Here is a 26,941-nt window from a genome sequence, read left to right as displayed (position 1 = left end):
TGAAAGGCCCACTATGTTCCACCTCCACTTTTTTTTTTTATAACGTTTATTCATTTTTGAAAGAGTGTATGTGAACAGGGAAGGGGCAAAGCGAGAGGGAGACCCAGAATCGGAACCAGGCTCCAGGCTCCAAGCTGTCAGCACAGAGCCCAATGTGGGGCATGAACTCACCAACCTCGAGGTCATGACCTGAGCCGGAGTTGGATGCTTAATTGACTGTGTCACCCAGGTGTCCTTCACCCCCAATTTTCTTAATCTAAGCTTCCTTCAGGTTTCAACTCAGGTTGCCACCTCAGAGAAACCCTCTGTGACCCTCAGGTCTATGTTAGGTTTTTGGGTTCATGCCCTCATAGTGATGATGTGCTGGACCTTCATAGCCCTTAGCTAGCTCATTTTGCCCTTAGTTGAATCCCTCAGGGCTTTTCTCAGTGCCCTGAGGTCAGGGATTGGTCTGTTTGGGTTTCAGATGGGAAGGTAGGAGAAAGTGAAACCCAAGGCTTGGCTTCCACAAAACTGAAGAGCAGGTATAACCAGAGGGTGTTTAACTGCACTAGAAGGCAAAGAGCTAATGTCATAGTGCAATTGAAGGTAAGGCTTTCAGATGTGTAGCAAGTCTGTGTAAAGACAGGTCCCAGGTATAACCACAGGAGTAGTGAGGACCAAATTTAAACAGTCTGACTTGTGATACAGCAGACAATAGCTGAACCTAGTAGGGAAAACATTCAGTAAACAGATGCCTATCTAGTAAATAGGGATATGCCAGTTTTTCCTCAATGTTTTGGAACCCATAACGCTCTTTTTTTTTTTTTTTATGAGAACTTAGATTTATTTTTTCTTTTATAGTTTATTGTCAAGTTGGTTTCCATGTAACTTTCCAGTGCTCATCCCGACCAGTGCTCTCCTTCATGCCCATCAACCCCTTTCTCCTTTCCCCCTCCCCCATAAGCTCTCAGTTTGTTCTCAGTATTCAAGAGTCTCTCATGGTTTGCCTCCCTCCCTCTCAATTATTTTCCCCCCTTTCCCTTCCCCATGGTCCTCTACTAAGTTTCTTCTGTTCCACTTATGAGTGAAAACATATGGTATCTATCCTTCTCTGCCTGACTTATTTCACTTAGCATGACACCCTCAAGGTCCATCCACATTGCTATGAATGGCCTCATTTCATTCTTCCTCATTGGCATGTAGTATTCCATTGTATAGATAAACCACATCTTCCTGACCCACTCATCAGTTGATGGACATTTAGGCTCTTTCCATGATTTGGCTATTGTTGAATGTGCCTCTATGAACAGTGGGGTACATGTGCCCCTATGCATCCACACTTCTGTATCCCTTGGGTAGACCCCTAGCAGTGCTATTTCTGGGTCATAGGGGAGTTAATTTTTTGAAGAACCTCCACACTGTTATCCATAGCGGCTGTACCAGTTTACATTCCCCCCAACAGTGTAGGAGGGTGCCCATTTCTCCACATCCTCGTGAGCATCTATAGTCTCTTGATTTGTTCATTTGAGCCACCTTTACCTGTGTGAGGTGGTATTCTCAGTGTGGTATTGATCTGTACTTCCCTGATGATGAGTGATGGTGAGCATCATTTCATGTGCCTGTTGGCCATCTGGATGTCCTCTTTGGAGAAGTGTCTGTTCAAGTCTTCTGCCCATTTCTTCACTGGATTATTTGTTTTTTGGGTGTGGATTTTGGTGAGTTCCTTATAGATTTTGGATACTAGCCCTTTATCTGATATGTCATTTGCAACTATCTTTTCCCATTCTGTTGGTTGCCTATTAGTTTTCTTGATTGTTTCCTTTGCAGTGCAGAAGTTTTTATCTTGATAAAGTCCCAATGGTTCATTTCTGCTCTTGATTCCCTTGCTTTTGGAGATGTTTTGAGTAGGAAATTGCTGTGGTTGAGGTCAAGGAGGTTGTTTCCTGCTTTCTCCTCTAGGGTTTTGATGGTTTCCTGCCTCACATTGAGGTCCTTCATCCATTTTGAGTTTACTTTTGTGTATGGTGCAAGAAAGTGGTCCAGTTTCATTCTCCTGCATATTGCTGTCCAGTTCTCCCAACACCATCTGTTGAAGGGGCTTTTTTCCATTGGATACTCTTTCCTGCTTTGTCAAAGATTAATTGGCCATATATTTATGGGTCCTTTTCTGGGTTCTCTATTCTATTCACTGGTCTGTGTGTCTGTTTTTGTGCCAATACCATACTGTCTTGATGATGACAGCTTTGTAGTAGAGGCTAAAGTCAGGGATTGTGATGCCCACCGTTTTGGTTTTCTTCTTCAATATTACTTTGGCTTTTCGGGGTCTTTTGTGGTTCTATACACATTTTAGGATAGTTTGTTCTGGCTTTGAGAAGAATGTTGGTGCAATTTTGATGGGGATTGCATTGAATGTGTAGACTGCTTTGGGTAGTAATGACATTTGAACAATGTTTATTCTTCCAGTCCATGAGCACAGAATGTTTTTCCATTTCCTTGTGTCTTCTTCAGTTTCCTTCATAAGTTTTCTATAGTTTTCATCATACAGATCTTTTACATCTTTGGTTAGGATTATTCCTAGGTATTTTATGGTTTTTTGTGCAATTGTGAATGGGATCGGTTTCTTGATTTCTCTTTCTGTTGCTTCATTATTGGGTATAAAAATGCAGCTGATTTCTATGTTGATTTTGTACCCAGCAATTTGCTGAATTTATGGATCAGTTTAGCTTCTGGTGGAGTCTGTCGGGTTTTCCATGTAGAGTATCCTGTTATTTATGAAAAGTGGAAGTTTGACTTCATCTTTGCCAATTTTGATGCCTTTTATTTCCTTTTGTTGTCTGATTGCTAATGCTAGGACTTCCGGCTCTATTTTTCATATACTTAAAAATCTCACATTTTCCCTCCCATGTTATTTAAAATTTCACTATGTATCATGACTAAAAATCAAAGCAATGGTAATTTTGGAAGGCAAAAATTTATTCAAAGATGTGATAACTATGTCACTGTTAAGCCTTATCTTTCTTGGGTGGTGAAGAAGATGAAACAAAACATAAGCTGCTTTAGCAATATTCTCGTAATGTTTTCTCCCCACAGCTAGATATAACCACCCCCCACAAAAGCTTTTAAAATATTGAGAGAAAATGGAATAACAAATGTAATAAAGTCTTCACATATGTTTAGACATTTTATATCCTAATTTTTCTAGAGTGTCTGGAAGTGTCTAGTCAAAACAGTCAGACTCTGAGTTCCACATACTCCTCTTGAAGTTCTTCCAGTGAGGACCAAACATCAGTTGAAAACATTTTTTATAAAAGCTACCAGTGGTTTTTAAGAACAAGGTCAAGAACAAACCCAAAATAGTTCTGGATATTTCATGTTTTTATCTTAAAATAACATTCAGAAATCTAGTCCTTGAAAGATTGGCCAAGCATATTTGAAATTTTTAGCATGAGTTTGCTATGTGTAGCTGGATTTTTGGCAAGTTTTGCTTAAAGCATTTCATAATGAGCAGTGATGTTGGTGTTTGCCTATTGACATTTCAGGGTCAATGTATTTTAAGCTTTAATCCATTACCTTCTGCCAAACGTTTTATCTTTTGAAAATTTAAAGTATGGATTCTCTTTAGATGGTGTTCCGAAATCATAGGGTTATTTTGTCATTGGTATTTCAAAATCAGTTCTGTTCATAAATTCAGCTGAGTAAAATTGTTTAACAACCAAGGAACCTTAGTATGTAACAGAAAACACTCTCAATGGCATTCTGAACAGATCTTCAAAAATCAAGGCAAACTAGGATCAAATCTACTGTTTTCCACAAGGGTTATGGTGACAGCAAGGTGAAGATTTCTTGTAGATTATGGGCCAATCAATGGAAGTCAATGCTTAGTGGGAATTGCTACAGTACATCTTAAACACAGTTTTCTTCAGTTCTTACCAAAAACCCAGATTTAGAACATTCCATTATTGTAGCACCACCAATGTATACTCATAATTTTTCTCGAACCCAGTTCATTTGATATAGTTTCAAAAATACTTTTCTTTAGTGGTCACGTATTATGTTTATAAAACCACCACAACTACACTTTTTAAAGCTTGGTTTTATTCATAAGCAAAGCACACATTTTTATCAGTAGATTTATCTCAACAGCAAAGAAGGATGAGCTGAAGTTTTATAACCTGAAGTTGGATATGTTCAGTCATCATTTCCGAGTTAAGGCTGTAGAAGTAGATGACTAAAGTCTGGAATTCATCAATTTCCTCTCAGTTGTGGCAGCACTTGGAGTGCATGGCTTCACAAGTTTCTCCCTGTTTTTCTCCTTTGCAATTAAAAGCACTATTTAATATTATGCTTTCATAGCTTTTAAAGATTGTTGTTAATATTCTAATACTATCCAATCTTAAAAGCTTCAGAGAATTGTGCTTTGCAGAATACCCCACTGTTTTTAATAGCATAACTTTAATAGTGTTTGGCATGGTGTCACTGCCCAACATTTTCAGGTAACTGGTAACAACTGAACTGAAGAAGATGACCCTATCTTCTGCATCATAACGTGAATATATAGTTGATAATAGCCTCGAAAAATTTTTTGGCTGCTATCTTTAGCTACCTCAAAGGAGAAAACAGAAAAAGGAATACTGATGATGGAAGCATCTAGTTCCTCTTGCAGAACAATGAATGAGTTTATTGGTGGCAGCTGGGTGGCAGGTCAATACAGGCATCCAGTTGTGCCTGAACCCCAAGAAGTGAAATCTTTGTTCATTTCCTTTTTATACACCCATCTGCCACCTAAAACCTGACACCATTTAATGGTGCCCTTGGTCAATCTAAGTGCTTTTACTTTCATAATCCTCTGATTCTAGCTTGTAGAGTCATGATGAACTCTAACTCATGGGATGGGCAAAATGGAAGATGTAACTAAGTAAGCTTTTCAAAGCTAAAAATCCTCTTTTTACACAAAATGAAACTTTAAAAGTACATTGACTTTGAAACAATATAACTTGTCTTGGATATGCAATAAAAATAGCAGTATAAATATTTAGCATCATACCCACAATGAACATCTGTGGCTACCCAACCTGTTTCTGTGCCTCATTAATTTTAGGCCTTACTCTGAATGTTTCTTGTTCTACCTTTGTACTCTCACCATCCAAGGAGTTCTTTTATAAACTCCCCATATGTGCAATGCTATATAATTTGTGAAGGGAGAGAGAGAATGCCTTTCTCTCCTATTCTGAAAATCACTGACCTATTCCCTTGACTCTACAAGTAACAACTCCCTACTCAGTCCCTAAAACTAAAAAGCCTGATCACCTCCAAAGTGATTTAAAAAATGTGTTCAAGGGGTGCCTGGGTGGCTCAGTTGGTTAAGTGACCGACTTCAGCTCAGGTCATGATCTCACAGTTTGTGGGTTCGAACCCTGCATCAGACTCTGTGCTGACAGCTCAGAGCCTGGAGCCTGCTTCTGATTCTGTCTCCCTTTCTCTGTCCCTCCCCCACTCCTGCTTTCTCTCTCTCTCTCAAGATTTAAATATTTTTTAAAAATTAAAATATAAATTAAAAAATATGTTCAAGTGGTAGCTGGCAAAAATTCACTGTAACCAGAACTGTGTGATGAATAATGCATAATATAAAGTAAACCATTATACAAAAATAGTCCCTTATAGTGTTACCTATTATGAGTGTTTTATTCAGTAAAATTCTTAACTGTGCTACTGGTATATGTTGAACAACAAGAGCAGTAACAAAACTACATCACCAATTACTCAAAGTTTATACATACATAAAATAAAAGTTTTAACCTCTTCAGTGTAATTCCTATGTTTGGCAATACCATCTACCTAAATTCTGGTATATGTTTGAAAATAAAAGTTTTATTTTCTTTTAAATATTCTATATTTTGAAATGAATTATCCCCAATTTCTTTAACTTGGTTTTGCTGTTTATATTTACTTGGTATGCTTTATAAATAACTCAAGTTTCAAGTGAGTGTTATTTGGCTTCCCCAGTTGAAAAGACCATCTCTTTTTCCTAATTGGGCTGTCAGTGAAATTTTGGGTTTCACAATCCTTACAGAAAATTCCAGCAGAGGAATGAAAGGTTACCTTCTTTCCTCAGCTTCAGTGCACTAAAAACCAGAAGTATAAGACATAGTTTCTTCTGGAGGCAAACTTTATTACCCTAGAGGAAAGCATGGCGCTAGGGTTGTCCTTAAAGTCAGGTTTGTGTGATGGCATTAGCAGTGATCTGTAGTCAAGATTGTAGGGTCTTACTGTGCACTTACCAGTAACTAAATTGAAGGGTAATGATAATAGCTAATGTATGACACCTTAGGACAATATTTGTGTTTTGACTGCAACCCAGAGTAAGCAATACATTTTACTGTGAGACCAAGTATACATAGGTGTACATATAATTTAAAACTTTCATAAGACAATGTTTACCTTACTATGTTCCATGAACTCTGATATTTTCTGTTTAATTTTAAATAATGCTGGGCATGACACATTTATTTTAAGACCCACTAATTGGTCAAAATCCACAATGGGAAAACCACTGCTATAGGAGAACATGAGGAAATAGATTTTATAAACTGTAAAGCACACTGAGATGTCAGCAGCTGCTAATGAATATTCAGGGTAAGACTTTTTGGGCCTGAGACATTCTCTCCTTCCGTGAGTACTGGGAGAAGTCACATTCACCTAGGCTTTTGGTAAGGAAGACATTACTTAAGCAGTCATTGAGACAATTCTCTATTTCTCAGGTCAGGAGAGCAATGTCTTAAGTAAATCAGAACCCAAAGCAAAGACAAATTAGAGGAAAAGCAAATAAAAAAGCAAACATCTGTTTAGTGCTTTATGGTTTATAAAAAAAACTTTCACATATGTGGTCTCTTTTAATTTTAACAAGCCTAGGGGAAAAGTAAAGGTAAGAGGTAAAGACCTGTCCACGGTTAGACAGTAAGTGGCAGAGCCAGGTCATCTCATCCTAAGTCCCTCACTCCTTTTACTATGATAAAATACCAAGAAAGGAGAGTTTTCAAGACAGGAGGCTTGTTTTGATCCATCAAAAAGATGTTTATGTCCCCTGCCCCTCTCTACAGGGAAAATAGACCCTACTGAAGGTGAGGAAGCAACCTCAGACCTTGGGAAGGGGGTGTGGCCAGTTGCACTTAGTCCACGACTCCCACCTGGCATTTCAGCCTGCCAAAACCAAAACCAGTGACTTTTTTTGTGTGTGTTCCCCCCCACCCCCAGTCATCTGTTTTGACCTTTTGTGCTCCGGGGTCTCAAATGTCTATTATGTACAAGTATTACTTTCCATTCCTATGTGTTAAGGGTCCTGGAGTCTTGGTCCGGTACAGACTCAGGACCCAAAAGAGGGGAATTTGGTACTAGGGATATGTCACCCATACCCAGATTGAAAGGGAATAACAAGAGTGGTCAGCTTTGGTGCCTTTGCTCACCTTACTTTGGGGAAGCCAATCAGCCTCAGCCAGCGTGTCATTTGTCCACATGTGCCCATGTCTCTCCACTACTGTGCCCTTATCTCTCACAAAAAAAGAGATTGGACTAGCAAGTGTCTGCCTCCCAGCTCCCCTTGTTTTTCTGTCCACTCCCCTCAACCCCCTACCCTCTTTCCCCCCTTGTGCCTCTCACCTTGTACTCCTGCACCACCTCCTCCATTAGCACCACATTGTACCATTTGTGGTTCCTGGATTCTCGACACACCACACAGATAGCCTCTTTGTCCACTTAACAGGAGAGTTTCAGGGCTTCCTGGTGTTTGGAGCAGCTGCCCTGGTCATTAACTCAGCGTCCGCGATTGAGGAGTGGGGTTCATTTGGCGAATTATCTGGACCATGTTGGCTAGCTGCAGGTTGGGATGAGAGCTGTGACCAAAAAGCTCTTTTGGCACTGGGGACAGATGAACTGACGTGGAAGGGCAGGAGGTGGGGAGGAGGAGGAGGAGCAGGCATACAGCTCTTCTTCGTCTTCATCGTATTCTTTCAGTATCTCCTCTTCTGGGTAGACGTCAATTCTCAGGCAGATGTGGCATTCTAGAATCGAACAGTGCAGTTACTTGCAGGACTGAGGCTGCAGTGGATGGCTTGTAAGGAAGCCTTGTATTTGGTGGGCATAGAATCTAATATTATTCATTGAATACCTACAACTTACTATTTATTCATCAATTCATTCATTCATTTGACACATCATCACAAAGCATGACTCCAGTGAGGCCACACTGAATTCTGCCCTAAATATGGTGGCCTGGAAATAGTTGTGGTTTGGGACCAGACTCCAGAGGGTTAGCGGTAAGATTTGTGTCAGCAGAGGGGTATCCCAGGGTGGCCTGAGGACTAAAAGTCTGACATAGCATTCCTCCCATGGAGAAGATGTCTTGGCCTCTGTGAGTGAGGGGATGATGGAGACCTCATGGTTCTGACCCAAGGCCAGGCCAGTCTGAGCTGAGAGAGAGAAGCAGTTCCCAAGAGAGCTAGGGGAAGTAATGCCCTGCTGGGTGAGAAGGTTGCTTTTCCGATGGGTCTGTGAGGTTTTGCAAAGCTGTCTCCCGGTCCTTGCCAGATTTGGAGGCCCCTTTACTGCTTCCACGGGTGCTCAGAGCCCTTCTCACTTGCCCTCCTGCCTCTGTCTATGCCTAAGACTGTGGTGGCAATCAGGGGGCACCAAGGGGAACACTTGGGGCTCAGATGAACTCCCTCTGTGTTTGTGTCCTGTCCTCTCATGAGCTTCTCTCCTGGCAGGGGTGGTTGAGGAAAGAACCAGAGAGGCAGGCAGGCATCTGGGCTGGTCCAGCTGGGTCCAGAGCCCCTATCTTTGGTTGAGATCACTGACCAGCCATGGCTAAGCAGAGAAACAAAAATGGGAGAAGGGGCAAGGCCTGGTTTAAGGGAGATCACCCTACTTTCTGGGCCTGTTCATCCCTCTGTGGAATTAGACTCAGGACTCCCAGGTCCACCTCCTACCTGGCCATGAGGTGCTGGTTGAATCATGTTCCTTTGCCTCAGTTTTTGCAGGTACACCAGACTTAAACCAATATGTGCCTGGGATGTGGGTGGAAGAGAAAGAGAGATGTGCACTGGAGAGAGCTACATCCTGGACAGGAAGGACTGTAACGTGAGAGGCAGGGGGAGGCAGCATAATGATGGGGTTTGTGGGGAAGAGAGTGTCAAATTATCAGGGGCTTGTAGAGGTGCTATATGGGGTTCCTTTAGGTCTAAAATATATTTATGGTTCCACAGGCAAAACACTAAACTAGTCTGTAAGGGAAATATGATTGAAACAAAGCTGAAGGGATGCTCAGTTGCAAAGATCTCGTAGTCCAGTTATAGAGTAGATACTTCCTTAAGGTCAGGATGGTGGTGCCTTTGACTACAGGAAAACCAGATTCTGTCAGGGGTGTGAACTAGAAGTTACTGGGTTAGTAGGACACAGGAAAGGGGAGAACGGCCCCCTTGTCCCAGGTCAGGGGGCAGTGTAGTGGCCATCCCTCTCCTTGAGACACTTTGGTCTACCAGGCCCTGTCCCCAGAGCCCCAGGTTCCCATGCAGATGTCAGGTCCCCAGCTACCGGGAAGGTCAGGTAGGTGGAGGTTGAGGAAAGGCATCAGGAAAAGAAAGTGAGGTGAAAGAAAGGAATGGATATCTAGGGCAGATACTGACAGCATAGCCTAAGCCCTTGGGCAATTTCTAAAGTAAGTAGCCAATGAGGCCACTCTGATGAGTGAAATGACCCTATCTTTTGGGTGGCAGGTGGCTGGGGCTCTGCTGCTATCCTGTAGGCACCATTCTGAAGCTGTATCAGCCCATGGCCTCTCTGCTCTCTTTCCTCATGGGAGAGATGGTTCTACAATCCTGCAGCCCCAGAGGTACTCATTTCTACACAGAGAGATGTGCAGAACTGACCAGGAAATTCTAGCCCATTCTGTCCAGGGCTCATGCTTATAGAAGCCAGTGTCAGTGGAATGAGTATCTCATCTAAGTCTCCCTGAGACGGGGGTTTACAAACCTCCTGCATCAAAGAAGCCACACAAACTGCTGGTCTAAGGCCTATGCTTTCCTAGGTGGGATCGATGCTGGAGGATAGGGTGGGTAAGGTCGGCTGTGGATGAAAGAGCCTGAAATCTTTGGGGTAGGGGGACCGAAATGTGATACAGATACACCAATTCAAAGTGAGACTGACTGACCAGAGCCTCTTCCCATCTACCTCTCCACAATTACACTGGGCGCTCATCCTCCTCAGGGATGAAGTTTTGACCTTTGCTCAGGAAGTCCTAAGCACATCTTCAAAGGTCAGCACAGGCACTTGTGCCTTCCGTTGGTGTGGGCCAGACCCACCTTGTGCCCCAACGTTTTCACTGTATAGTCAGACAAGTGTACAAATAAAATATTTATTGCCACAAAACCTTTTTAATACAGGTCCACAAGCCCTTACCTGAAACCCTTGGGACCATATGTATTTAAGAATTTAGAATTCTTTGGGCTTTAGAAAATGACAAAATGTAGATGCTGAATATTACATAACATCTCCAGAGGTTGGGACGACACTCCATAATCAAATAGATCAATAGTTCTACGGAAAATTGCGAAAAGACACACTGGCCTACAAATAGCTTCACTTCACTTCAGTTTGGGTTTTGATGCCAAAATAAGGAAGGAACTTCTGGTTTTGGGTCTTGGATTTCAGACCTGCAGATAAAGGGTTGCAGACCTGTACTTATGTACCCATTTACAGAATGGCACAGTTGTCATTGAGGTTTTCAGTGCAGTAGTGAAGTGCCCAGACTGTAGCCACAGACTTCTTGGCCTCATGTCCTGGCTCTGGCATGAACCAGCCATAGGATTTTGGGCTTCAACGTCTTCACCTGTAGCACAGGATTATTAATTCTCCTGCATAGGTGTGCTATGAGGATTACACAGCTTAGTACATGTAAAACTGCTCAGAACCCTGCTTTGTATGTGAATAACACAGCATGGATCATGATGGCATCACTAAGACAGGCAGACAGACATTTAAGACACATTTTTAGTATAATCAGATAGTACAAGCTCAGTGCTGAGGTCCTTCAGGCCACGACGGCAGGCTGAATCTTTCTAGTATCACACATCTTTCACATCCTTTGGCTTGGGGCCTCCCAGGGCTTCAGACACGAAGGTTTCAGAAGTCCTCACAAGAGGCTCAGTCATGCCTTGGGGTCCTACAGAGAGGCAAAGGGTGCCCTGTGAAGAGCCCAGGCTTGTATCCTTTATGCCAGTGGAGTGGTCCCTCTACTGTGGCTCGGGAGTCCTCTCCCCTTGCATGTTGGCTGGCCATGAGATTGGAACTGCTCTCTGAATAAACAAAAACGTGTGCTCCCCAAGAGATTCTTATTTACAAAGGAGACATGGGGTGTCTGCTCCACTGAAAAATGGAGAAGGTGAAGCCAGACCTTCCCCGGATACACCCTTAACAAGAATTTCCACAGCACATAGTGAAACTTCTCTTCCCCTTATTGTAAAAGTAACATGTGCTAATTACAAAAATTCAAACCACTGAAGAGGACAGGAAGAAAAATACTGACTGTATTGTTTCCCATCCTTCAGCTGCCCTGGGCTAACAACAGGTCCCTGGGCACCTGTCCCTCTGAACTTCTCATACACACAAAGACACCCCTTGCCACACATACACCCTCACACACCTTCACTCCCTACACACCCTCACAAACCCATCCTCACCCTGCTGGAACCACATACCCTCACACCCCCCAACACTTCAATCTTCTTTATAAAAGAAAATTTACATGCACATAAGAACACACTTCTAAAAGGAGGTAGGCATTTGGCCACTTCTTCCAGCTGCCAGCAGATGGATGCAGGATGCTGCCCCCATAACTCCTTAACCGTTCTTCTGGTTCTTTTTTAACTTCCCATAGCTGTGGTTTTCATGTTGGAGAATTGGAGCTGAGAATACCATCACTGAACTCAGAGTACCTGAAAGGCTCAACTGGGATTTACACTTAACATGAAATTATTGTCCATATTGTCAAGTGTGAACCGATCTGAGGTTCTGCCCTCCTTCCCATCCAAACTGGAGACAATTACTTTTAAAAGGACTTCAGGAAGATGGCAAATCTTAGTGGCCCAGACTTCTTGTGATGAGGCTGATGGATTTGGGGTGGGGTGCGCCTTTCACAGTTGGATCACCACTGCCAGCCAGCTAGGACACTGGAGGCCTCCAAATACTATAAAACACCTTCTTGATCTGTGACAGTGAACTTGTGTCAGCAGAGCAGCTGAGCAGCCTCTATGATCACTGGGCTTTGGGAATTATGAGGCTCTTCTCCATCTGCAGGGAGAAAGTAGGGAGGTGACCCAGACTGCTCCCTAGCTCTCCTTGAAACTCAGCAGTGGCTCCCTGGAGTGTTCCTTGCCCCCACCATCTGGCTCCCAGATGGTGGGAAGGAGCGGAGAGCAAGGGATGAGGCCATGCTGGAGACAGAAAGCTCCCACCCACCGCCCTGCCTCCACTTTTGGTTTTCAGGCATCTTAGCCATGCTTGGGAGCACCTGGGGCTTGTTTGCAAGATTCCTTATTCCTAGCTATGGGAAAGAACACAAAAGGAAAGACTAGGTGGGTGGTAGGTAGAGATGGAGTCCCGAGTGCCCACCTTCCACTCCCTCTCCCCGCCCCCAGGTCTTTCAAAGGTCAGGCCTAGTGGTCTTCCCTGGCTGTATGATCCACAGTGTCTTTAGGGCAATGTATGGCTATTGGACTTTTCCACAAACAGGGACAGGGGTTCAACAGTAGTTGCTGCTCTCCAGGAGAGAACAGTTCTGGTGGAAGGGATGGGAGCAGAGCATTCCTCCCTACAGGGTTGGGTGGGATATAAGGACCCTCCACCACTTTTTTTTTCTTCCCTGCCAACCTGGAGAGCATTGCTTGATGAAGATCAAAATTCCAGCCACCAGCAAGAAAGTGATGGTGAAGATGGTGAAGAGGGAGAGAACCACAGCACTGGTTATCCACTGATGAGAGGGTGCTTCTAAGAAAGGCAAAGAAAAGGAGGCATCAGCCCCAGGCTATGGGACTGTCTCTGGGTTCCCTGGGACTCTCCCCTGCTCCTCCTCACCCCCTCTGCCAAGCCCATTTCCTCACCCCAGGCCACAGTGAGCGTATGGTTCAAGCTGGAGTGCCGCACATGGCAAATGTACCCATTCTCCATCCTGGCTGGCACCCGCACGGCTGTCCACGTCTGGTAGGTACCGTCTCCACTGGGGCGTATCTCCACATACTCAGTCTCTTGAACCAGTTCCTCCTCCCCCAGCCACCAGCTCAATGAGATGTCCTGTGGATAGAAACCCCAGGCCCAGCACCTCAGTGTGATGCCACCATCGTCAGCTGTGTGTCTTGTCACCTGCACTGTGGGTGGCTCTGCAGAGAGAGGTCAAGGGAGAAAGGCAGGTGAGAAGCTGCTGTCTGCTCATTCCTCATGCCTGATCCTGGGTTCCTCTAGCATCTTCCATGGTGGAGGACAGGGAGGAGATGGAGACAAGGTCTCTCTCCAGGAAGAGGCACTCAACCAATGTTGGAGGAAGGGATGACCCATTGCCAACCATCTAAAGGGGCATGATGTTGGGAATTTACATAGGGGGGTATGTGACTTCCTGACTCTAACCTCAAAGGAGATCCTGGGTGGAGTTTGTCTTGTGTTGACAACCCCCTTCTATGCACAGAAACCCTTTGGTTTTCTCAGACATTACATACTTCACCAGTGACTTCTTGCACATGGTAAGTGCCTAACAAGATTGTTAAGTGAAGGCAAAAATAATGGTCCTTCTCTCACTTTGGAATGAGGTGGTCATGAGTGAAGCTCTGGAGCCAGCTGGCCTGGAATTGAAGCCCAGCCTGATTTCCTGTCCACAGTCCCCTAGTCTCACAGGCCAGATGGGGATTCTTTGTTCTTTCCTCTCAGGGTTGTTCCAAATGACATAATCCAGGGGTGATGGTTCATTTTATGTGTCAGCTTCATGGGCCACACTGTGCTTAGGCATTTGGTCAAGTATTATGCTGGGTGAGATTCACATCTGAATCAGTTGACTCAGTAAAGCAGATTGTTGTCCCCAATGTGAGTGGGCTCCATCCAATCACTTGAAGTTCTGAACAGGACAAAAAGTCTGAGTGAGAGGGAATTACCCCTGCCTGACTACCTTCAGCTGAGACATCAGTCTTTTCCTGCCTGTGGACTCAAACTGAAACACTGGCTCTCTTTGGTCTCCAGGCTTGCCAACTGCAGATCTTGGAACTCCTAAGCCTCCACAGTCACATGGGCAGATTCCTGAAATACATCTTTCTCTTTCTCTCTAAACACATCCTGTTGGTTCTGTTTTTGTGGAGATTCCTGACTAATCCATCAGGTGATTTGTTTGAGATGGTGCTGGATGAGAGCTCAACACTCATTTAAGACACCAACATGGTGCTCCTTGGAGGCAGGGGCTATTGTTACCACCCCTGTAATACTGATGAGGAAACTGAGGCACAGAAAGGGCAAGGTCACACATCTAGCAAGTCCTGGAGCCAGGATGTGATCTGCAGGCTAGGCTCCAGTACCTGAGCCCTGACCCCTCCAGACTCTGCTCTCATAATCACATCTTCTCTTGATGTTATTTGCCCTGCCTTCCATTCAAGGAATGCCCTCCCCATTGCCTTAGCTGCTTTACATTCCATCAGTCCATCACCAAACATCCATGGTGTGTTGGGTGCTCTGACCAGCCCTACCCACTAGCGGCCTGTAAGGCAGGCACCCACCCTCCCTAGGGCCCATTCCAGTCCTTGTATCTCCAGCCCTGCTGGCTAGAGTCAGGAGTTTAGGGCACACCTAGAGTCTGAGGAGCACGTTTAACCTGAGGGGTGTGGGGGCAAAGAGCCTCAGCTTCAGTAATCCAGGGACTGGCCTATGGTGGGTGCTATCCCCTGGGGCCTGAGGTGCACTTCCCAAGGAGAACCACAGGATGTTAAACCCACAAAGGCCTTTATGAGCCACCTAGTTTAGCCTACTTATTCTATACATGAACAAAACGCCCAGAGTCAGGGCCTCGTTCACCAAGATCATAGTGTGCGGCATGAACTCCCCATTCTACCTCACCTGGAATGAGGGCCCAAAGGCCAAGCTTCTGTGCTGCCCTACATGAGTAAGCCATTGGCTCATCAGCCTTCTTTATGGGGCCCAATGGATTTGTCTGAGCCAGGAGAACACAGCCTGTCTCCTCACCCCCCAAGACCCTCGAGAACGGGACTGTGGGCCCCTCTGTTGCCACAGGCTGCACCTTACCTTTCCGGGTGAGGCTCTGGCTGCCCAGCTCCAGGTACCTGCGCAGGGAAGTGAGGCAGAGGCCCTCCAGGTAGGCCTTGTCGTACTCAGCATAGCAGCGCTCTGTCTCCCACCAGCGCTTGGTCTGCACAGCCACAGGCTTGGCTGACACCCAACTCAGAGTCTCCAGGTCCAGTGACAGGTGGTCCTGCCCATCAAAGCCAAACTGCCAGAAGCTGCTGGTACGGCCGTCCTCCTGGATCTCACAGCCAAACATTCGCTGAGTGCTGTGCATGCCTGTGCACGTGGGCAAGAAGGCTGTGGTTTCCATGATCTATGGATCGTATCCCTGAGAGCTGAGGAGAAGCCCACCACCCATGGGTGTCTCCGAAGGGGTGGGGGAAGAGTGGTGCTATTTGCAAAAAATGCTCCCTGGGTATTTTTCATAAGCAGGCCAGGGCTGAGAAACTTGTTGGGCTTCTCATGTGAGAACACTTGAGTACATAACTACAGGAATCATTATTAGGAGAACTCTGCTATTTATGGATGTAAGATGTCCTTGAGATGCACTCGTAGTAAGATGAAATCACACCCCAATTTCAGAGATGTAATAGAAATGTTGAAATGTGAGCCTGGCCGCTACCACAGCACCTGGCGGCTAGTTGTACTTATTATCCTGGGGCTCCTGGGCTAATGTGTAGCTTGTTCCAGTCTCGGGCTTTTACATCTACTCCTTGTGAGGCCTCTGGGACCTGAGGCTTCACTTGTTTGGGTTTCCAGGCACAGGATGGGAAAGGGCTGTGAACAAGTGCCCCTCAAGCACTACATTCAGCATTAGCAGCAGCCAGGCAGGGGCCATAGGGTTCTTCAGAATCAGTTGTGGCTCCAGCAGCCAGCACAGCAAGCATCCACAGAAGCTAGGGCCCCACAATGCCTCTCCTTCAGCTACCTCAGCAGACTGTCAGAGGCAGAGGCTTTTCCCTCCCTCATCCCTTCATCCTCCCCAAACACTTAAATCACACCCACCCCCAGGCTCTCAGACACCAAATCTGCCATGCAGGGAGGGAAGCCAAATGAACTAGGCAGACAGCTGAGGGTGGGAAAGAGAAGCTAGTTAAGGACACCTGCTCTACCCAGTGTCAGCAAGGAATAACATTTCTCACAGGCTTCCCCTTCCTTATCGCAGCAAAGGCTAGCTCGTGCCCCCTGCCAGCTATGCATCAGGAGCATGCCTTGCAGCCTCTTACAGGGTGCCTAGAGGGTCAGCAGGTAGAGTGTGAAGGAAGGAGGACGCGGGGTGTCAGGAGCCTGTGACGCACCCCTGCTGTGGTTGTGGTAGCCCATCACAGTCCATGTCTCCACCTGCTGCACCTTTGCCCAGGCCCTCTGCTTCTGCGCCTCTGTTTCCCAGTACTGGGCGTCCACAGCTGCCATCCATGGGGCCTGGGGCGTAGCCCTGTCCACATGACTGTCATAATGGATGAAGGGCTGGTCGTCCACGTAGCCTACAGCCAGAAACTGAGGAAGGCCTGGGCCTGGCTCTGACAGGGCCAGGTAGTGGTAGTGGAGAGAGTGTGTCCCTGTGAAGATATGAAACAATCAGGCTCCTATGCACTGCCAGGATCTGCACCACAGGTTGGGGCGACTGACGGGGTTGGCAGTGAAACTCATCCAGAGTATTTGCTAATCAGTAAGAGCAAGAACTGGGAATTTCGGTTAAAAAAATTAAGGTATCCAAATAGTTTAAATAAAGAAGCAATCAATCAGGCGGGCGAGCAAGCAAGCATTGAAGCCAAAGTTTATATGCTCAGGCTTGTGGACACTATTTCTAGGAAGTTTCTCAGCTCCTCGCTCAGGGCTTACTTACTCTGTGAGTGTGATTACTGGTTTCCTGTCACAATAAAAAAGGTATGATTTAAACAATTGATTGTTTTTAAGCTTAATTTACGTGAACTTATTCATTCCCCCCAGAGATGCCTGATAAAGCTGAGCCCTCACTCCTGGCTTAAACCATTGCTGCCAAGTTGGTGGCATCCTGACTGCACTCCCCACTTACTCCTGTTCCCACAGCAGACAGTGCTAGCCATCTCTTCTCTACATCTAAATGCTGCCCTGAGGTTTGTTCTCCACCATCTCCAGAAGCACCGACTCATCCATTCACCTTGATGCTGGAGATGAACTCTGTTTAGCAGCCAGGCCTGATTCAAGCTATAAAAACAAATGCTGTATCTTTAAGAAAAACTTAGCCCACCTTTCTTAGACACTCACTCCCAGAGACTCACCCAGGGCTCACTCCCTTCATTTTTAAGAAAGGTTTTGCTCAAATGCTGCTTTCCCAGTAAAGCCTTCCTTGCCCACTCTGTTATATACTTACATCCCCAGCACTCCCGAAAGTATTTTTCTCTAGAGCATTATTACCACCTGCTGGCAAATATGCACTTTACCTGTTTATCTTGTTCACAGTCTGTCTCTCCCGTGTAACATCTGTTCCCCAAGGGCAGAGATTCCTATAAGGATCATTCTCCAGGGGCGCCTGGGCAGCTCAGTCAGTTAAGCGTCTGACTCTTGATTTCAGCTCAGGTCATGATCTCATGGTTTGTGGGATTGAGCCCTGTGTTGAGCTCTGTACTGACTGCATGGAACCTACTTGGATTCTCTCTCCCTCTCTCTCTGCCCCTTGCTCATGCTCTCTCAAAATAAACTTAAAAAAATTTTTTTTTGATGATCATTCTCTTTTCCCAGCCTGCAACAGCTGGTGGCACACAACAGGTGTTTAATATTTGAATATTCAGATGTGAAAGGAGGAGTCAAATGCATCGCCATCCTCACTGCTCCTGCTACTTTACAGCCACATCAGACTCTGCCCAGGCCCTTTGTATCTGCAGTTCCTGCTGCTCCACCTGTCCTCTCAGCCACTATCTCCTCAACCCTCAGGTTTGAAGATCAGGTGTCCCTTCCTCCAGGAACACCTTCTGATTCCACTCAGACATCCCTCACAGGTCTCTGGGCTCCCTATGAAACTGGGCTCCACAAGGGTGGGCAATACATCTGACTGTGCTACTAGTGTTTCCATGGGCTTTGGAAGAATCCCATGCTTGGCATACAGTGGACCACTTCCAGCATTTATTGAGTTGGACAAAAAACAAGAACATGAAAGGCAATGATGATGATCAGAGCTGTCATTTTTGGAGAGTGACTGCTGTGTGCCCTTCACCAGTCTAACTGCACCAGTCAGTTGGTCCTTAGGATAAACCTAGGAAGTTGGTGTGACTGGCCCTGTTTCACAGATGAGGGAACTGAGGCCCAGGGGAGGGCAAGTACCACCCAAAGTCATGTATTAGAAAAAGAGGAGCCTGGATTCTCCCCGCAGATTCTGCTTTTTCTTTTTCTTTTTTAATGTTTATTTACTTTTGAGACAGAGACAGAGACAGAGGGTGAGCGGGGCAAGGGCAAAGAGAGGGAGACACAGAATCCGAAGCAGGCTGCAGGCTCTGAACTGTCAGCACAGAGCCGATGCAGGGCTTGAACTCACAAACTGTGACATCACAACCTGAGCCAAAGTTGGATGTTTAACCAAATGAGCCACTCGGGTGCCCTAAGCCTGCTTTTCCTAAGGTTAGGAGGAAGACAGAGGAGCCCTCTTCTTGCACTGGTGAAACCTCCTATAGGAAGTGAGATCAGTGCTGAAAGTGTTTGAGTGAAGAGCTGATACAAGGTCTGGACTGTTGTGGGCCTCCTGGGAAGGGGCAGAGTCTCAGGGTGCTGTTTCCTTGCAAACCACCAAGTTAAGGTTAGTGGGATGCTCCTGGGCTGGGAGCTGTGAACAGGCCTTGAACAGAGGCTGTGGCTTCTCTATGTTAAGGTGACCCATCTGCTCCTTGGCTCTGATCTGCAGCAGCTCTGCTTGTCCTGGGGGTGATGGAGGGCAAAGAGCCTGTGCCCTTGGGTAGCTGCTAGGCCTCCTGGGGGGGGGGGGGGGCCATGCATGTTGTAGTCTCTGTCCTGCCTCCTCCACAGCTAAGGGAGTACCATATGGTAGGCTGAATCATGCCCCCCCCCCCGATATCCCTAGAACCTATGAATATTACCTTATATACTAACAGGGATTTTGTAGACATGATTAAATTAAGGATCTTGAGATGGGGAGATGATCCAGGATTGTCTAGGCAGGCCATAAATGTGTTATTATGAAAGGGAGACGGAGGAAGATTCCATGAGTATCAGAGAAGATAGTCTAGACTAGATATGAAGATGAAACAGAGAGAGAGGCAGGAGCATGCCATGAGCCAGGGAATGCAGCTTTAGAAGCTGGAAAAGGCAAAGAAATGGATTCTTCCTGAGAGCCTTTGTAGGGAGCTTTCCCCACCACCTTAGTTTCAGCCCAGTGAAGCCCATTTTGGACTTCTGACCTTTAGAAATCCAAGAGAATAAACGTATGCTGTCTTAAGCTACCAAGTTGTGGTCCCCCTCCTTTTTTTTAATGTTTATTCTTTTTGAGAGAAAGATTGAGAGAGAGAGAGCAAGAACATGCACGTGCACAAGCTGGGGAGGGGCAGAGAGAGAGAGAATCTTAAGCAGAGAATCTGAAGGAGGCTCTAGGCTCTAAGCTGTCAGCTCACAGCCCGATGTGGGGCTCAAACCCACAAACTGAGATCACAACCTGAGCCAGTGTCAGATGCTTAACTGATGGAGTCAGCCAGGCACCCCGTGTCCCCTTGTTATAGCAACTATAGAAAACAAATACACATAACATGAGACTAAAGTCTGTGTGTCTTGTGAGTTTGGTGGGCAGTTCAAGCCCTGGAGGTTCTGCTGCCCTGAAAGAGAGAGAAGGATGCACAGTCTGGGAAGAGGTATACCTCTGAAAGCTATACCAGTCTTCAGGCTGCCACTAAGACTGAAGCCCAAGGGACTTGGAGTGAGGGTGCGGGGTCCCAAGTATTCCCATCACCGAAGCAAAGAGGCTGCAAAGGTGCTGACATGCTCTTCCCTAGGTGTGGGGAGGTGGGAAAGAACAAGTGATCCAAGTTCAGGCCTCCAGGTAATGTTACTATTTATTAATGTTAGCTGCTTTAGTGGCCGGTTACTTTTGTTTTAAAATGAGGGGAAGTCTATCAACATATTATCTTTTAAAATTACAAAACAGTTCTAAAGCACTTAGGTGCTGGGCCCTGTCCTGAGCACTTTATAAAATTTTGGCTCTTTGCCAGGAGAACAGGAGAAACCTAATGGAGGACCATGGGGAGGGGAAGGGGGAAAGAGAGTTGGGGAGAGAGAGGGACACGAAACATGAGAGACTACTGAAAACTGAAAATGAACTGAGGGTTGAAGGGGTAGGCGGAGGGGGAAGGGAGGTGGTGGTGATGGAGGAGGGCACTTGTGGGGAAGAGCACTGGGTGTTGTATGGAAACCAATTTGACAATAAACTATTAAAATAATTTTTTGGCTCTATTAACTCTCTTAACAATTTTATCAGGAAGATACTATTGTGCCTGTCTATGACACATGGGGAAACTGAGCCCCAAAGAGGCAAAGTCACCTGCCGAGCTCACACCAGTAGCAAAAAGCAGGGCCAGACTTCATATCCAGATTCTCAAGGTGTCCCCTAGCCTGCACCTGCCCTTTAGTGAACACACTGCAAAGACTGACAGTGTGTGGCTGGCTGGGGGCACATGAACAGCACTCTCCCCATGGGTATCTCTCCACTCTCTGCCCTCCACAGATGCCACCCTGGACATGGTTTAAGCGGCCTCAGCTCTACCCACCCTGGCTCATGTGATCTGGCGGGGCCTTCCCTGTTGCCCCATTCAGCAAGTACTTTCTGAGCACCTACTCTTTGGCCCTCTCTGAGGCCCTGGGGATGTCAGAAAAGTAGAATAGCCCAAGTGCCTGCTCTTAGGAAGCTTACATGAACGTAGGATAAGCAAAATAAATGAATAAAATGTATGACAGGCTGGACAACAATAGGTTCTGAGGGGGAAAAAATAACAGAGCTACACAAAATGTTAGGGGTGGAGTTTAAAATTTTAGAATAGACAGGGAAGCACCCCTCCCCGCAGAGGAAACTCTTTAATAAAGACCTGAAAGAGCCCGCCATGTAAAGATCTAGGAGAGAACATTCCAGGTCTGCAGAAGGGAAAGCCAGTACAAAGGGCAAAGGTCCTGAGGCAGCAGCTTTCTTGAGGTGTTCTGAGGTTTTTGTAATAATGCAGGGGAAAAATAAAATGGTGGTGTGACTCAGTAGCTATAGGTAGTAGCAGTAGTGGTGAAAGAAGGGGTTGGATCCCAGATCCTTTCCAGGCTTGTCCAGATGGTGTCTGGAATGGCCTGGATATAGCCACTGGACTAACCCTCCTTGCCATGGGGGCTCTGGTTTCTGGCATCTGCTCTGCCTTGGACTTTTTCACCCATGGCCTGCACTTTGGCATCTGGTCCCCATCCGGGAGTCAGGGAACTATTTAAGGACAAGTTCATTATTGTAGACCCCTTGTTCAGCTGACTTCCAGGTACCCCTCTCCCGTACCCAGTGAGGCGGTCCACCATTCTTTCTTCCCTGAAAATCCCATTGTTGTCTACTCTGCCTACTGGATGGTCCTGGGAGTTCAGCCTGCTCTCTGTGGGAGCTCCCATGCTCCCATGCCCATACCCATCTTTTGCTCCAGGAGGATGGTTTGAGCTGGGACTAGATTCTTACTTGCTAACTGGATCCAAGAGGGATCCTCATTCTTTGGGCTCCAGCCCACAGTTAGGCAAAAGAAGCTGAACAATCATTGGGCTACCTCTGTAGCTTTGGAAGTAACACCCTTGACAGGCTGGGGTCAGTGCCAGGCACTGTGAGGTCACAGCAAGAGGAAGTGGGGTCCACATGGAAGGTGACCAGGGGACTCTGCTCATGCTGTGACATGGCCCAAGTGGCCACATGCCCATTGCTGCCTCAGGCTCTGTGTCATCAGCCACCCCTTCCCTCACTGCTGAGTCCTGGTCACTGGGCCACATCACCAAACCCCCACCCCCACAAAAGGATGCTCTCTTATGCACAGCCTCCCTCTTTCTTTGACTGTGGTGGGGGATGAGGTGCCCTATCCCTTTCCTTTTGAGACTTTTTTGTATCTGCCCCACCTCCCTACGATACATGTGGATTGCAACTCTCTAGCTATGTGACCTTATTTCACAGATTCAGGCTTTGGTTTCTTCATCTGTGACCTGCTCATCTGTGACTGGAGTTTGGTAATAAACATAAAGAAGAAGTATAGGCATGGAGGAAGGGTTCTGTGGACATTGTTTTCTTAGCCTTAGTTCTTTCCCATCTGGTAGGGAGAGGTGGGCATGGGAGAAAGAGACTTGGAGTATGGGGGGACAAGAGTGGGGAAAGATACCTGAGTGAAACTCCCTCTGGGGCACCCTCCAGAAGATCTGGCTTCTGTGTCCCCCCACCTGAGCAAAGACAGTCTACCAGGTTCCCAGACTCTGGACATTTCCTCCTATAGGCTTGGAGGGAGGGGCTCCTGGTCTCTTCCATCCTTCCTCCTTTTTCAGAAGGTGGGCAGAGCCTTACCTCCAGGCCATGGCTTGTTTTCTAACTTCAGGTCGGCCAGTTCTGCCATCACCACCTTTGCTAAGGAAGTTGGGTCATCAGCTACCACAGGCAGCCCCCAGGGACTCTCTGTGTGGAGGAGAATGAAAAAGGAAATATGAATCTCAAGGTATAAGCCTCCTACACATCCTTGTCTCTGCTTGGAGAGATGGTATGAAATGACAAAGAGAGACACGTTGCAAGGGAAGAGGGACATGGGAGCCTCGCCTCAGGAATGACGGGAAACTTACTTAGTATGCAAATGTAAAATCAACAGCGCTGAGTTCTGGGTCTTGGTGCCAGAGGTTTATTAGTATTAATTCATTGCATTTTTACTGCATTTCTGTGAGGTAGGCTGTTCCCACTTAAGAGGGACACCAGGGCTGGGTTGCCCATCCCTCTGCCAGAAGATTTCCACCCAGCTACCCCTGCAACTCCTGGAAGCTTTGACAATTCTGCTGTGGATATGCATTTAGTTGGTTTGGAGGGAAGAGGAGACGATACTAGCAGGCATTGACTCCTCCCAGGTGATGCTCATGTGCTGCCAGATGGAGAGCCCATGCCCTCTTGGCTCTGCCTGGCCCTGCCCACTCTGTCCACTTGTTCACCTGGGCCAGTCCTGATCTCTCCCCTTGCGATGTTACTCCTTTGGCAAACATCTGCTGAGCACCTACTCCGAGCCAGGCACTGTGCTAGGTGGGGGTATATGTGGGGACAGAGAGAAACCAAGACAGACATGGGCCCAAGGAAGCTCAGTTCTGAAAAGAAGGTAGCAACTGAACAATTAAGTAAGTAGGTCCAATAAGGTGAGCAGGGCTGATGTGTGTTGTGCAGGAAGTACCAGGCACCAGGAACACCTGGGGGTGGGAAGGTGCTGGGGTCAGGGGCCTTATAGGCTGCGACCTAGAGGAGATCTCACCAGCTGTAACCTACCAGGCAGTGAGGTTGTTGAGGAGGGAAGAGCATTCTAGGCTAGTGAATCTAGTGTGGTTCCAGGACCAGCTGCATCAGTATCACCTAGGAACTTTCTAGAAATGCAAATTCACAGGACTCGACCTAGTCCTACTGAATCAGAAGTTCTGGCAGTGGGGCCCAGCTTTCCATAGTTCAACAAGCACTCTGGGTGATCATAAAGTTTGAGCCACTTCAGACTTCCCCCTGCAGCACTCATGATATCTGCCCCCATGAAAGCCACTTCCTCATTCCCTAGCTTCTAAAGGGAAAGCCTGGCATCCAGGAGTTTTGTGAATGGGCCATCTGAAAACGCCTGGCTACCTCCCCTCTGTGTGCCTGCCATTTCCCTCCTACAGTTGGGTAAATCCCAGGGTTATCCCTCCACACCTTTCCTCCTCTTTGGATTGGGGTCCCATCTCCCTAATTCAACCCCAGCCATTCCCTACCATATGGCTACAGGGCCGATATGCCCACACTCATGACCATCCCTGCCACAAAGAACTAGAATCACCCACATGCCCCTATATCACACCCGAAGACTCAGGGGTGCTGTAAGTAGGATCTCTAGCGGCTGTATGTAACCTGAAAACCAAGACTGGTTATACAATCTTGGCCCAGAGACACAGTGGCCCATGCCCTTGGGGTCACTCAAGAACCAAACTCTCCAATCTTCTTCCCAGACATCGAAGATGATTCTCCTTCAAGTGTTTTCCATGGGGAGCTGAGGGCTGAATCCTTCTGTAGATATATCCTGTTGAGTTTGAGAGCCTCAACTTGGAGGAAAAAAAATAACCTCTCTATTTCCACTAACCTCTGACTGAAATTCAGCCTTTCTCTCATGATGAATGACGGCAACAAAGCTCAACAGGATTAGCAGGACCTGTGCTATTGCTTCTCGGCCTTTTGGCTAAGATCAAGTACAGCAGAACCTGTGCTTTGTTCTTGGGCAGAAGCCACAGGTGTTTTTGAATCACAATACAGTTGTTGCAGACACCTGGAAATATGCTTTACTCTCACTACTTACAAATTCTGGGAGTTGTTGCTATTCAGTGCATTATTTAATGTGTTAAATCAGAAGCATACATACTACATATAACACATTTATATTTCTAGTTTAAAGATTTTAATAGCTTTTAAGAAACAGATTCCTTGGTAATCCTATATATTTCATTTTATGTATTAAAAACATTCTGAGACCAGGTCTAAGGCATAAAAAAGTTAAGAATTCTGACTTTTGGGTAGTCCGGGTGGCTCAGTCAGTTAAACTTTATACTTAAAAGCTCAGGTCATATCTCACGGTTCCTGGGTTCGAGCAGTGCATCAGACTCTGTGTTAACAGCTCAGAGCCTGGAGCCCACCTCAGATTCTGTGTCTCCCTTTCTTCCTTTCCCTTTCCTGCTCATGCTCTGTCTCCCTCTCCTTCAAAACTAAGTAACATCAAAAAAAAAAAAAAAAAGAATTCCGACTTTTGATCCTGCCATCTAGGGTCCTCAGAGCTGTATATTAAATCTGTTAAGAGTCAATTGAGAAGTGTTCTGTGATTTTATTTTTTAAAATTTTTAAAAAAATTTTATTTTTAAGAGACAGTGTGAGCAGAAGGTCAGAGAGAGAGAGGGAGATACAGAATCTGAAGCAGGCTCCAGGCTCTAGCTGTCAGCACAGAGTCTCACGCGGGGCTCAAACCCACCAACCGTGAGATCATGACCTGAGCCAAAGCCGGATTCTTAACCGACTGAGCCACCCAGGCACCCCTGTTCTGTGATTTTAAATGGTTTCTTGTATGTGAAGCACTTAGAATAGAGCTCGGCGTAAGGGTGCCCAGCTATTGCTACTTCTATGATGGTGGTCACTTCCAGGTCTGTGCTAATAAATGTTTGCGCAAACGTGCGGCCCGGGTAGGCGGTGCCTTATGGGAGCCCGGGAGAGTCCAGGATGAGGTCAGGCCCAGCTACTAATACCGGAAGAATTAAAATTGGGAAAGAATGGAAATTCCGGACAAGGCCAGAGAAATCCTCCTCACCCAACACCCACGCTAGGGGACGCTCGGGTAACCCAGCAGAGCTTCCCCAAGACTGCAGGGAGACCGACCGCGAAGGCGGGCGTCTGCCGGAGCTAGCTAGCAGGGAGCATGTCTGCCGCCCTCACATTCCTGACCCCACAAGAGCTCCCCCAGGGCCTTCTAGAAGGACCTAGCTCCAGAAACCGAGTGGCGTCCAACAGAGGTGTCCACGGGGTCCCCTAAGAAGGTGTGGCATCGGCTGCGTCCCAGGCCAGGGTCACCGCCAGCACCCCGCGTCCCGCCGGTTTCCCGCATACTCTAATCCAGACTCGGATATTCACAGTGGGAGACAGCAAACAGGGGCTCCCCAGGGCCCAGCGTCTCCTACAATCCTGCTCTCCAACTCACTATCCTCGTTCCCCAAACCCGGAAGTGGCCTATCTCTCCCTGTCTCCCCCAGCCCCACCCGCGCCCTGGTGGGCTACGACTGGGGTTCGGCCCCAGGCCCCCCGCCTCTCCGCCCAGTCACCTGCGGTGAGCTCCTGCACTAGCCACAACAGTTGCAGGAGTAGCAGCATTGTCCGTGGCGGCGTCCAGACGTGCGCGCTCCCGACGATCCTCGAGCCGGGGTCCGCGAGACTAGCGCGCTTCCTTAGGGCGTCGATTTCCCCGGAGTTGGTTCTCAGCTGTGGGGTCGGTGGCCTGGCGCCAACCGGAGGAAAGCGAGAGCTCACCTTTGGGAAGGCGACACTCCAGCGAACTCCCTGCCCAGCTCCGGCTCCTTTCAATCGCGCCCGGCCCCTCAGGCTCGGGCTCCGGCTCCCAACGCCATTGTCACCGCCCCGTCACCCATAGCTCCTCGGTGGTGTTATTGTCATTTGGAAATTTAGGCAGGTGTTTGCATAATTGTCATGTGATTCGAAAACACCAGTGGTTTCCGTTGAGGACACAAGCACAAGTCTTGCTAACACTGCTGAGCTTTGCTACTTCTACCCATTATAGAAGAATGGCTAAATTTCTGCTAGAGGTTTAGTGAGAATGCAGGTTACTTTTCTTGTCCAAGTTCACAGACCCCCTTAATTCTGACCAAGGATCCTCATGGTTTTTGATATTTGAAAATTTCATGCGGAGGA

At 46.8% G+C, this 26,941-nt stretch overlaps 1 protein-coding gene across 5 annotated transcripts; it reads right to left on the bottom strand.

The window, feature by feature from the left end:
• Positions 1–10,373: 10,373 nt before the first annotated feature.
• On the bottom strand, positions 10,374–26,694 carry LOC115293982 (H-2 class I histocompatibility antigen, Q10 alpha chain-like). 5 transcript variants are annotated; one of them, XR_003909695.1, is made up of 8 exons: positions 26,338–26,694; positions 22,838–22,945; positions 16,602–16,862; positions 15,304–15,579; positions 13,131–13,406; positions 12,901–13,017; positions 11,795–12,321; positions 11,105–11,194 (listed from the first exon to the last, which is right to left on the bottom strand). XR_003909695.1 is itself a non-coding variant. In XM_029941688.1 (7 exons), exons 1-7 carry the CDS (start codon positions 26,384–26,386, stop codon positions 11,097–11,099), a joined length of 1,185 nt encoding a protein of 394 aa, XP_029797548.1. In that variant the 5' UTR covers positions 26,387–26,694; the 3' UTR covers positions 10,374–11,096. The 5 variants fall into 5 exon arrangements, 4 of the variants coding, with proteins under 4 accessions (XP_029797548.1, XP_029797551.1, XP_029797550.1 ...); XM_029941688.1 differs by lacking the exon at positions 11,795–12,321 and having other exon boundaries at positions 10,374–11,194; XM_029941689.1 differs by having other exon boundaries at positions 11,105–12,321.
• Between the last annotated feature and the right edge of the window lie 247 nt (positions 26,695–26,941).

Source organism: Suricata suricatta, chromosome 6 (assembly GCF_006229205.1).
Source record: "Suricata suricatta isolate VVHF042 chromosome 6, meerkat_22Aug2017_6uvM2_HiC, whole genome shotgun sequence".
NCBI lineage: Eukaryota > Metazoa > Chordata > Mammalia > Carnivora > Herpestidae > Suricata > Suricata suricatta.
The sequence above is the reverse complement of the archived record's forward strand: the minus strand, read 5'-3'. Positions and strand labels throughout refer to the sequence as shown.